This window comes from Chelmon rostratus, chromosome 2 (genome assembly GCF_017976325.1).
Source record: "Chelmon rostratus isolate fCheRos1 chromosome 2, fCheRos1.pri, whole genome shotgun sequence".
NCBI lineage: Eukaryota > Metazoa > Chordata > Actinopteri > Chaetodontiformes > Chaetodontidae > Chelmon > Chelmon rostratus.
Window position 1 is genome coordinate 7878314 of NC_055659.1, and position 12721 is coordinate 7891034.

Genomic DNA, 12721 nt, shown 5'->3' on the forward strand with positions numbered 1-12721 from the left:
GAGTAATAGTATGAAGGTTACATGGGACATTTTCCTGCGTTGAGTACTTTACTTTTTAATATTTCAAGTACATTTTCCTGAATATACTAACATACTTAGACTTTTGTCACATGTTAACTTGTAACACAGTATTTTTACAGTGTGGAGGGCTTTTTTTTTTTTTTTTTTTTTTTTTTTTTACTGCTTTTACTAAAGTAAAGGATGTATACCTCCTCCACCACTGTTTGCCCCTCCCTCACAGACAACATGTGAAGTGGCCGCCAGTGGACAAACAAGTTTCCGCATCACTCTCCTCAGAATATTTGGACGACAGAACAGAAGCATTTCCTGTTCAGTGCCCAATCCCAAATCACAAGTGCTGCCAAAAAACTGCGTGTACTTGCCTAAAGGGCAGACACTGTCTCTCCTGTCTCAGATTACAAAAAGGAGTCACATTCCAGCAATAATAGGCTGCCGCCCTGTAAACCCTCCACCACTCCGATCCAAAACTACAGCCAAACATGTTCCAGCAACTTTCCCAAACCGAGGGACCTGCTTTCTTACACAAGAGGAGAAAAGTGACCTCAGATTATCTTCGGACATGCCGCCTGGACACGGAAAAGCCGCACAGACTTCTGCATGTTCTTGGCACTACTTTGGAGGCAAACCTGAACAGGTAAGGTGAAATGCGCTGTCGATTGGATGAGAGGCCCTGAACGCAAACAGCACATGCTGCATGGCATTAATGATGATAAGCCTTATCGGCTTCACATCGATTAATTTAGCGCTCTCATTCCGCTGCGTGCAGCCTTGGAGATATTAAGTATCTCCTGCGTAAAAACTGCATCGTGCGCCTTTTCACTGCTGCGCATGCGTGCGCTCATATAATTATAACAGTAAACTACACTCTGTATAGTGATCTGATACACAAAACTATCACAGTATTGTTAGGCCGTGATGAACTATGAGCCAGAAGTGTTTTTTCCTCTCATGGTTAGAAATACGACCCTTTCTTTAAATAAGTAAAGACAAATCACCTGAGGCGGTACTGACGAGAGGAGTAAACACAGAGAGGGACAAAAGCGAAAGAGAGATAGGGGACGGGGGCGGGGGGGTTGTTGTCAGTTGGCAGCCGGCTGACCAATCAGCGACCACGGAGGCTTTAACCTTCTGTACCTGCAGCCTTCATAATCGCCTGTTGCAGCTCATTGTTTGAGACCAGACCAGTCGGCCTGTGCGTCTTCGCCTCCTGATAACGGAGCAATCGCAGGACGTTCACGGTCCAAACCAGTCTGACTGCTGCTCACCCCCGGAGGACAGCAGCCATGATTCACCCCAGGACTCTCAGAGTAGATTATGACAAGACAACAAAGGTTTTGTGCGTGGTCGGATCGGAGCTTAATGTCAACCTGAACAGGTAGGGTTTCGCCCCACCTGTTGCCATTTGAAATACACGCTCACACATGTTTGTTGTGAGTGTGTCACACTTATATTCTTGTCTGAAGATCTTTATTTCTATTCAGAAAAAAAATCCCTTTTCCTTCTGGAAATTTAAATTTAAGTATAATTCATGTCTCTCATTTCTTATTTGTAATACTATGAAGTGATCACTAGACAACAGTTAGCATCCAGAGCCAAGATTTTAGATTTTCTATTGTTATTTATTTTAAAACTAACATTTTCATGTCATGTGCTCAGTTACCAGTTTATTTGGCACACCTATTTGAAATTAGCACAATATACTGCAGCAGTCCTGCAATAAATTTTAAAGTTTATGATGTTCAGTTTTTGTTGAAGCTGTTTTGGTGTAGTATTGGTTCGTCTTTATGGTCATTTGGACTATGGACCTGAACTGGCAGCCGAGTGTATAATAATGCCATTGTTAACCCACATCAGCAGAGCTGTGGGCAGGATGTCACTTGTGTGCAGATCCTGGCATCGGCAGCCCCAGTGGTCCATTGTTCACTGGGGAGAATCAACAGTCCTCTGTTGTTGCTGTCCAGCAGGAGACACTTTGTTGTCCCGAAGAAATGTAGGCTATGCTTTCTGCCAAATGCCAGCCTACACGACACGGCAGACGGAGCCTGAACTACCGACTGGGCAGAGTTATTGACTGGCACACGGCCCTCATGCCAGGATGCTCAATGGATTGTCCAAAGATGAAAGTCTGATAAGATTTGACAAGATTCACTTGTTTTTCTTGATCCATCTTAAAACAAGACTTATTGATGGCTGTAATCATTCCCTCTGTCCGTTTTGTCCTTCGTTTTGGACGATACTGACTTGATTTGACAAACTTGCGTCCCCCATCACTCACACTAGAGTGACATTAGGAAGGGATGCATTCAGAGCCTCCCACAGGGGGTACAGCTGCAGCAACTGATAAATCTTTCAGTGTGCATGCTGCATGGTCGCATGAGTATTGTTTAAGAAGACAGACTTTAAAGAGCATTGACCAGTTTGGACAAATCATTTAATGCTCCTTTAATATCAGCTTTTCCCAAATAAATCTGTGCTAATGACATTACCACAAAATAGCTGACCTGAGATCAAGTGGTACTATAGTAATAACAATAAACTTTTCTTTACATTGTTGTAAAGCACTTTACAAAGTTAAATGTGAGAATATCAGGTGTCTCGGTGCTCAGGCAGAATGCAGACATGTCCTGTCCTGTGACACGAAAAGCTCCAGTTTCCATAGAATAATTCCTGAGGGCATCCATCGCTTCAATCAGGCTCTGCAAGTGAGGCGTGATACCACCCGCTGCTCCAGTTCTTTATTCTGCCACTTTTAACATCCTCTGCAGTTTCTATCTGCAGCTTCCTGTCACTTTTCATCACGCCATCCTAACTGGTTATTTTAATGAAACCGGCAGTATGTGTTTAAACCACTTTGCTAGCTTTGCTGTCTTCCACACAATAAAGAAATAGACTGACTAACTGTGTATCATGACTGCAGCTGCTGCTTTGCTTTGCCACCCGCTAGGACATTTGAGCTTGTGCCTCGCCCGCACACACGCTCTTCCTCACTCCTCACCCATACTGTATGCTTAATAAAGCATGTCTGTGTTGTGTAAACAAGCTGATGCGTTTCTCTTGGTCTCAGGAGTGCCCCTCCCGGCTCCAAGTTCTTTTCCGTGAAGTGCACTTCCAGCGTTCAGTACAGCATCAGCCCCCTGCCCCAGGAGACATCCCACCTCGCTCCCACCCCTCTCAATGGAAACTCGCTGCTACTCATCAGCATGAGCCACGCTAGTCATTCTGAAAATGACAGCAAGGTAAAGCAGAACAGAAGTGCACGACGCTGATGTCGTGAAGCAGTAGGTCATGATTCTTGATGTCCGAGAAAATGCACACAAAGGAAGATGATTCAGGTTCATGTGAAAACACTCATGATTTATCAGCATTCACATGAAGGACTTTTCTTTGGCAACAAGCGTTCTGCAATTTCCAGGAAACAGTGTGACAGTGTTTTTGGAACAATTTTTAAAAATTGCATGCCAGATAGTGATTATTTGTTCGTTTCAGAGCCTGAAATCAAACTGCTAAACCCCCCAAACCTCTGAATTCTGCGCTGAACTGTCTGCAGTCATTGGAGGAATTTTATGATTTAGAGTTTGTCTAGAAATATATCAAGGTCAAGCTCACTCTCCTTGCTGCATTTGTGCCTTTTCACCTCTTCTTTAATGATTTATCGCTTTTTTCAGATAATCAGAGGCAATATTCCACACGGAACAGAACTCAAGGCCTTTTTGTTTTGCAGTGCACAGAGCAACTCATAATTTTCATTCACGCTTCATGCTAACATTGTCAAATGACATGTGACTCTGTTTTTTAAGCTGTCTGTGTGGTACTATGGGGAGAATAAAGAGGTTCTGGGGAAAGCGCTCCTGCACCTGACAGCTGTTGGTAAGTTAAAGTGCAATAAAACAGCATGCATTTTACATAAGAAATCAACAGAGCTTTGATGGTGTGTTTAATGCTCATCAAAATCCAAACATGACTCATATACTTCCTGGAACAGATCTATGTTTGGGTCTTTTGAACATAACACCTGTATTGTGATATGAACCGCTCTCTGGAATATTTTGGACATGCAAAGGCACCCTGTGATTAACACAATGCGTCTGTCATGCAGAGATCTCTCTGGATGTGGATGCTGATAGAGACGGCGTTGTGGAGAAAAACAACCCTAATAAGGTGAGCTCAGATGTGTCAGTTTTAGATGGCAGTGCAAAGTCTGACAACTAATGAAGGAGATGTTTTCTCTTCTTTCCACTTCCTGATAAACAACAGCATGCCGAGTGCAACAAACTGAACAGGCTTCTATTTATGGGATAGACTAGATTAATCATCAATCAATCAAGTGTTCCTGCTTCCGATTTAGACTTCAGAACACGTCAAGCAGACTGTGTTTAAGATAATTTCTCTGTTTTTGAGAGTTTTGCCTCGACATGTTGTTGAACTTTCACTTTATTTAACTTTCTCACCTGATTTTTGATCAGAGGCAAAATCTTTCCATGAATGTGTTTTCATCTATTTGTGTTTCAGCAGTTTGCATGTAAAAAAAGAGGCAGAAGTGTTTCAAAAAGAGTGAGTGAATGAAATTTGTGCACTTCTGATTTGCTGAAAACTCGTCAGGGATCCTGGAAATGGGGCTGTAATGGGCATGGAGCCGTCCTGCTGGTCAACTGTGACTCAGAGCGGACCTACTGGAAGAAACCAGACAACGAGCAGGACGCCGTCTCCAGGGTGTCAGGTAAAATAGCTCTGCTTCTCGTTCGCCAGTCAAACCTCTCTTTCCTCCCTCTGTACGGCTTGTTTTTTCCCGGCCGCCACTCGTATTTGCTTTTGCAAAGTCAGCAGATTAAAGAGGCGATATGGTCAATCAGTTTGATAAAACTGCAAACCTAGAGACCTCCGTGTGGGTGTGCAAGGCGGGCTGGTAAACAAGGCCTCTCAGATGACTTTGCAGTAGACAAACCAGTAGAGCTGAAATTCGATCGTAAAAACAGGCGCTCATTCATTATGTGTGCTTATTACCTGCCTGTGCTCAGAGTGAAGTGTAAAGAAAGTCACTCAAGCACATTCGTCACATACTGTAGCTGTTGCATGTCAAAACCAAGGGCCGAGCAGCACAACGAACAACATTAACGTGACTCTTTGTGGACGCACAGATCTGAAGGACATGTCTGTCATGGTGCTGCGGACCAGAGGCCCGACCAAGCTGCCAGAGGGCTACAAGCTCACCATGCACATCTCTCAGGGTGACGCAGAGAGCATCAGAGTCTTCAGGTCCAGATCCAATGACCCGGTGAAAAATAGCCTGTGTGAGTAAAGATGAGAGGTGTGAAAGCCCCAGAACACATGACGTAGCTTGCTATGGTTTTTTCCCCAACCCAGCGCCTCAGTGTTTCAGCCTTGTCTATGGTGTTCTTACTTCAGCAGAAAGATTCTTCTATAAATACTTTGTGAAAGACTATCCACTGGTTCTGAGCAGCGAGGTCCTGTCCCAGGAGGTGCCTTACATCGGAGGTGCAGCGGAGATGGACTTCTATGTGGAGGGTCTCAGGTTTCCTGACAAAGACTTCGATGGGCTCATCAGCATCAACCTCAGTCTGTTGGAGCCCATTTCTGCAGTAAGATCTGCAACATGTTCACAGTTGTTTCATCTCCTGTCATGAGTTCATTAGGTTGTTGGATCATCTTTTTTTACTCTAAATATTATGTCATACAGTTTGATGAAATTGTTAAGAGTTTCCAACAACATCTCCTTCCCAACAAAGCCAGTGGGTGGACCTTGTAGTCAAACCACGATTTGCACAGCCAAGAATGAACTTTCATGCTTAACATCAACAAAACTGAGCTTGGTAGACTTTATGAACTGAAGTGAATTTGTTACTAGCAAACAAAGATTAAGTTTAGATTATTTTTTTTCTTGAATTAGATATTTATTTGGTCAAATTGTTTGTAAGGTTAAATATTTTGAGTCATGGATCACAGACAGACATGAGCAGAAAATACAACCTGATCCTAAAAAAGTTGGGACGCTGTGTAAGACGTACAGAATGCAATCATCTGCAAACAAGGAGATGTTTTCTCTTCTTTTCTCTTCCTGGTAAACAACAGCATGCCAGGTGAACAACTGAACAGGTTTCTATTTATGGAATAAACTCAGAGCTGCAGATTAATCATTTTAAGGCTTCCTATTTAGATTTCAGAGCTTGTCATGCTGTCGACTCTGCATACGATCATTTCTCTGAATATGAGAAAGGAGGCTGTTTCAGAGACCGTTCGAGCTTTGCCTCAACATGTTGTTGAACTTTCACTCGATTTAACTTTTCTCATCTGATTTTTGCAGAGATGTTTTTTCCACAGTCAAGAGTGAACAAACCTGAACTTGTTTACTTCAGTCAAATTACTTGTGAAATTGAATTTATTCAGTCATATTAAATCCCAAACAGACGTGAAGAGAGTGTATAACCTGATTCCAAAGAAGCTGGGACGTTGTGTAAAACCTAAATAAAAACAGCTGCCAATCAGCCTGTTTACCTGTGGAATGTTCCAAACAGGTATTTCTGGAGCATTCCACAACTTTCCCAGTCTTTACTTGCTCCTGTCCCAACTTGTTTGAAACATGTTGCTGCATGAAATTAAGAATAAGCAGGTTTTTACAAAAATCAATGATGAGGTCAAACCTTAAATATATTGTCTTTGTCCTGTTGAGTATACGTCAGAAAGGATTAGTAAACGATCACATTCTGTTTCATTGATGTTTTGCGCAGCGTTTTTTGGACTCGGGGTTGCGGCTGACACTGCTCAGCAGCCTCTCTCTCGTGTTTTGACAGGGTCTACCCGAGACGCCCATTTTCACAGACAAAGTCGTGTTCCGAGTGGCGCCGTGGATCATGACACCCAACACCCTGGAGCCTGTCGAGGTGTTTGTCTGCAGGTAAGAGCAGCCGGATGAACAATAAAGACGAGAAAAGATGCATCAACGACATGTTGCAGTGTTACACATTCACATGTAAGCGATGATTCACAGCAATGCAACATCTGTGTGTCTACCTGTTTTATTTGTTTTAACCAAAATAATTTGGATAGCAATTTTTTATATTGGTGGAATTTTAAGATACTAAAACCAGATGAATTTGCATTTTGAAATGACAAGAAAATTGCGAAATATTGCTCTGTGTAGACTTCTTGTGTGCATGATGTCACCCTCTCAGCACATCCGACAACTACCAGTTCCTTAAAGGAATGAAGAACCTTGTTGCAAAGAGCGGCTACAAGCTGAAGATCTGCCATGAGTATTTGAACAGAGGAGATCGCTGGATGCAGGTCAGAAAACACGCCTTCATTTACACGTCACCTGTCGTCAGCAATAATATGATGTTTGATTGTCACTCACTTCTGTACTGATTATGGGAAGCCCTTCAGTGGTTTCTGTGGCCGGAGGTTGTTTTTAGGAAGCATCTTTTTCTGAGAATGAGACAAGTCAGTAACCCGCGACTACAGTAACAGTGTTTCGTAATTATTCCCACATGATGAAACTAAACAGGAAGAAAGAATTACAGTACAGAACAGACAGTATGGTCTTACGTCAGAAGATCTTACACATCATGAGACAGAAAAGCAAAAAAGGAAAAGTTCACATTTACATGAAACATTCACACAGAAAAAACAATTGGATTTTTTTTTTCAAGTTTACAGTGAAATTATTGTTGTTATTAAAAATCCTCCGATAAAGCTAAAGTAGATAGAAAGTAGAAATATAACTCGTATTCCATCTGTTTTTCAGGATGAGCTGGAGTTCGGCTACATCGACTCGCCTCACCAGCGGTTTCCTGTAGTTCTGGATTCCCCTCGAGATGGAAAACTCCAGGACTTTCCATATAATGAACTACTGGTGAGACGGGGATTCAGATTTCTCTTCTCGAGTGTTTGGAGATACAAAATGCTTTGGAGGGAAATGTCTACGCGTTCACCTTAAATCTGTGTTAACAGCATGAACGTCATCACATCTGGTTTTGTAGTAGTTTTGAAACCTGCAGTACACCTGCACTGGAGAACACACTTTTCAGCAAACTAGGGGTGCAGCAGTTAAACTTTAAAGTACTTTCATATGTCCTGAAACGTGTCTGGAGGGGATCTTTGACCACCTTCATGCCCTCAGGGCCCTGACTTTGGCTACGTGACGAGGGTGGCCGAGAGAAAAGACGTGAGCAGTCTGGACTCGTTCGGCAACCTGGAGGTTAGTCCTGCCGTCACTGTGAATGGGAAGAACTACCCGCTGGGCAGAATCCTCATCGGAGTGGCCTTCCCTACGTGAGTTGGTGCACATCCAGAGATGAGACTTGAGCACGTGATGAATGCATCCAGTTCACTGTCGTAGGGCAGCACAGTAAACAGGACGTGTGGTTGAAGGTTCGTGAACGTGCTTGCGTCTCTTTCCTGAAGGGCAACTAAAGGACGGAACATGACCAAAGTGGTTCAAGACTTCCTGTGGGCTCAGAAGGTTCAGGAGCCCATTGCCTTGTTTTCTGACTGGCTCCTTGTCGGCCACATAGATGAATTCATGACTTTCGTTCCAGCACCTGACAGAAAGGTAAATCCTCCGGTGTAAACCGCTGAACTGAAATATCAGCCTGTTAGATGACAGGAAGCTGTGAGCCGTCACAGGTTGATCCTGACATGCTGTTATGTACATTGTGGGATTGTGTCAACTCTCAGGATCAGAGGCGGTGTTATCTTTGTCCCTTGTGTTTCTGTGCACAGGGCTTCCGGCTGCTGCTGGCCAGCCCGGACGCAGCCTACAAACTATTCAGAGGCTTACAGAGAGACGGACACGGACAAGCCAAGCTGTTCGAGGGTAAGACCGCCTTTAACAATGCTATCTGTGGAAAATCTGCTCAAACTCAACACTTATCATTCTGTAAAACGCTTCCAAAAAAGGTGTGGAAGATGAGGACCCAATATCAGTGGACAAGATACTTGCTGATGACAGTCTCCAAGCTGAAAATAACTACGTGCAGGTGAGTGAGAGCAACCTGGAGAGGTACTGTAATCTGCGCTGTATGGCCAAAGGTGTGTGGACAGCCTTTAGCTGCTGCAGGTGGGTAGTGTCTGGGTGCTGTGGCATTAGGATTTCCCTTCATTGGAACATCATTGGAGTGTTCTCCAGGAATCCAGACACACAATGATCCATCCATCAGACGTTTCCACTGCGAGCCCAGTGGCGGTGTGCTTCACACCACCCCAGCCAACATTTGGCATTGTTGATCATCATCTTGCACGCCGCCGCTCGCCCGTCTGTCCTCAGACATTACCAAGTTCCAAACAAATGTGCTTAAGCATGTTCTGTGAGCTCAGCCTACAGCTTCACGTCGAGCTGTTTCTCCTGCCACATGTTTGCACTTCGCTATAACAGCAGGACGAAACCAGAGGGCAGACATTTGACAAACTGATGATGATGGAGACACACTGAAAGTTACAGAGCTCTTCAGTCTGACCCAGTGGAGATAGCATTCCTGTATGCTTGATCTTATGGATCTTTAAGCAATGGGTGTGCTAATAAGACTGTCCACATAGTTTTGGCCGTATAGCGGTTTGCAGCAGAAGTTGCCTGTAGCCTCTTTTGCATTGTCTCAAGCACTTTGTAATCTTGGTTTTTAGAATTGCTTTACTATAAAGAGACAAACCAAAGTTAGTTTAGAGTTTAAAAACTTAAAACTGCGAAGGACGATGTGTTCTTACCGGCTGCTCTCTTCCAGAGCTGCATCGACTGGAACAGGGATGTACTGAAGAGAGAGCTGGGCCTGGATGACGAGGACATCATCGACCTGCCAATCCTCTTCAAGTTAGAGGGGGAGGAGGAGGACGAGTACAGAGCGGCAGCTTATTACCCGGACATGGTGTGTTCAGCTGTACTTAGCCATGATCATTTTCCAATTGAAGAGGCATAAAATCCCTCGCCTAGGAGCTGACAGCACTACTGCGAGTCTCATGAGGCGTCTCGTCTGTTTTCCAGGTGAACATGATCGTCTTGGGGAAAAACCTCGGCATCCCGAAGCCCTTTGGCCCCAAAGTGAACGGACGCTGCGCCCTGGAGGCTGAGATGTGCTCCCTGATGGAGGGCCTGGGCCTCAGCTGCACGTTCATCGACGACTTCGCCTCCTACCACAAGCTGCTGGGAGAGGTGCACTGTGGCTCCAACGTCCGCAGGGAGCCGTTTGACTTCAAGTGGTGGAACCTGGAGGTGTGAACGAAAGCTGAGCAGCGGACGGAGGTGGCTTAAAGAGGCAGAAAGACGGGTTGCTTCCAGAACACCAGATCTTTTAGGAGAGCAATAGCTCCTTGGGCTTTAGGTTGGAAGAGGTATTTTTCTTGTCAAAGCCTTACATTATCTCTGTGTCTTAAAATCATGACATGCTTATTTTTTCCTAATAATGCACGCCTCATTTTCGAATTCAAATACTTGCGCGGTAACCATGGTGAAGGAAGATTTACCCCAGGGGCCTGATCTATTTTATGCATCTTCATCTTTATTAAACATTTTTCTCGGCTTTATTTACAAAAAGGATGAAAAGCAATATTTACAAACAAGTCTTTTGAACAAGGGCTTAAGCAGACTGTCGACAAGAACAGAAATACAATCATTTGAATCGAGCACATAGAGGATTCACTCCCAATCTTGTTGTGGTTCGGACCGGCTGTTGGCGTACAGTGCAAGCACAGTTAGATGAATGGTACCACGCAGTGATGTGCTATAACAATACAGAGCCACAAGAGGGCGTACTTCAACTACTCAAGCATTTCCAAAGTCCAGAGGAAAATCATTTGAAATCACATCTTTACGTGAATCAGTTTTAAAGGCTGTAATACACAAATATGTAATCATTACAGAAAATCTCTGTCTGTATTTTTTATGACATTTTTCTGTCGAGCCAAATGCATAATGTGACTTTGTTCAGAGTGATTTGCAGCTATAAACAGCTTTATGGATACAGTAAGTAGGTTGTTTTGCATTTGGTCCAGTGTCTTAAACCTTTTGTACTTTCACAAACTATAAATGCTGTCATTAATTCACCAGAGACAATAACTCCCGTGTCCACTTCAGTCACATCACTGAAATAAAACAGCTCAGCTCAAACCGTAGCCGTTCATTCCCTCCTGACAGACTGAAGACAGGACAAAGCTTCTTCCTTTAGACTCACCTTCACTGTGGTCAGGAGTCAACACAGTATCGCCATTCATTGGAGCAGATATGTACAAATAAATACATATTTGCCTAGTTTTACATTCAGTTGCCAGCTGGCAACACAGACCCTCCATCAGAGCAGCTCACGACACAATCGTTAGAAAGGCAACTTCAAGACGAGTCACAGTGTAATTCTTCTTCAGCAACAAATCAGGTTTTTTTAAAAGGTCAGCGTTTCGAAACAACCAAAATCGTAGTGCTTGGGTCACGCAGATATATTACATTTTACAAATAACGTAGGAAACTGGCATTTGGCTCTCTATCAGCAATGTGCACTGCATCTGGAGATGTTGGCTGGTTTTTCAATAAAACACAAATCACAGGGACGACACCTCTATGTCACGCATGGCACCACTGTACAGAGGAGAGGTTTTTGGCAAGCAGATTTACACCATGCACAGTACTGTTGTACACACATTCGTACACAGACTTCAAATCAACAAGTGGTGTGTGACAACGAGTGTTTGGAGACAAAGGTTTAAACAGAAGTACCTTGAAGTGTGGGCTGAGGATGCATGTTGCTGGTTGGGGCACTACAGCAGTTTTTCTCTAATCATAAAGCATCAATAGAGATAAAATATTTCTTTTTTTTTCTACAGGCTCACAATTTCATTTTGAATTGAAATATTGCAATGCCTTTTCTGTGGTATGTTCCACCCACCGGGGAGGAAGGCGGCTCGTGCTGTAACAGCCACCAACTACAGCATCACAGAAGTACCCTCCATCAAAAACAGGACAGATTTACCGAAGCTGCCGTAAAACACGACAAATATCCACTGCAGAATAGAAGAAGAAGAAGAATAGATCATCAATAAAACACAAAAAGTGGCCCGACAGACAGCCACGCACACACACACACACACACACACACACACACACACACACACACACCCGGTACATCAAAGTTTAACCCATGTACGATATCACAGTGGGATGTGAGGTTGACATTAAAAAAACATTTTCCTCTGTAGTGCAACTCTCCCCTCTATAGACCCACTGTTTCACAAGCCAAACCCCACATGTTTGATCGGTCTCCAGTTCTTCCACCAATCTTTCAGCTGAAAGACTAAAATCCTGATCTTTAAAAGAGGACACACAACCCTTGAGTGTTTACAGTCAGAATTCAGAGCTTACTGGCCTGAAGAGTGAGCAGGCAGCCACTGTTACTCTGCTAAGCCGGCTGACAGGTGACAGTCTGCAGCGATGCTGCGCGGGAGTGGAGGCCTCGTTTCCTTTGCCTTGAGCTTTCAAGGAGGGTTCCACATGGAGCTGGAATGAGGGCAATAGGTAGGTGCATGTCCGTGGAGCTGGGTGTCTGTCATGACAGGCAGCAGATCCACGCCACACATACAAAGGATATGTCAGTCTCTTAATCTGGCTTCTAACTCTGCTCCTCTTCTGCATCGGGAGGGGGGGGGGGTCACATGCCCTTGGCCTGTTTTTGGCAAAAGATGCCTCTTATGGGAATGCTGAAAACAAGGA

At 44.0% G+C, this 12721-nt stretch overlaps 2 protein-coding genes across 10 annotated transcripts in view; one reads left to right on the forward strand and one right to left on the reverse strand.

The window, feature by feature from the left end:
* Positions 1–350: 350 nt before the first annotated feature.
* On the forward strand, positions 351–11525 carry padi2 (peptidyl arginine deiminase, type II). 2 transcript variants are annotated; one of them, XM_041953891.1, is made up of 16 exons: positions 351–655; positions 3086–3257; positions 3819–3888; positions 4118–4179; positions 4621–4738; positions 5157–5309; positions 5425–5618; positions 6828–6931; positions 7209–7320; positions 7781–7888; positions 8156–8307; positions 8440–8587; positions 8758–8851; positions 8935–9014; positions 9753–9893; positions 10010–11524. In XM_041953891.1, exons 1-16 carry the CDS (start codon positions 501–503, stop codon positions 10241–10243), a joined length of 2097 nt encoding a protein of 698 aa, XP_041809825.1. In that variant the 5' UTR covers positions 351–500; the 3' UTR covers positions 10244–11524. The 2 variants fall into 2 exon arrangements, with proteins under 2 accessions (XP_041809825.1, XP_041809833.1); XM_041953899.1 differs by lacking the exon at positions 351–655 and adding an exon at positions 1182–1396 and having other exon boundaries at positions 10010–11525.
* The window catches only part of rap1gapb (RAP1 GTPase activating protein b), a 59334-nt gene continuing 57122 nt past the window's right edge, over positions 10510–12721 (reverse strand). For all 8 annotated transcript variants that reach the window (XM_041953845.1, XM_041953862.1, XM_041953837.1 and 5 more), the window contains one exon: positions 10510–12708. The gene's annotated coding sequence lies outside the window, so the exon portion shown is untranslated. The remainder of the gene's footprint in view (positions 12709–12721) is intronic.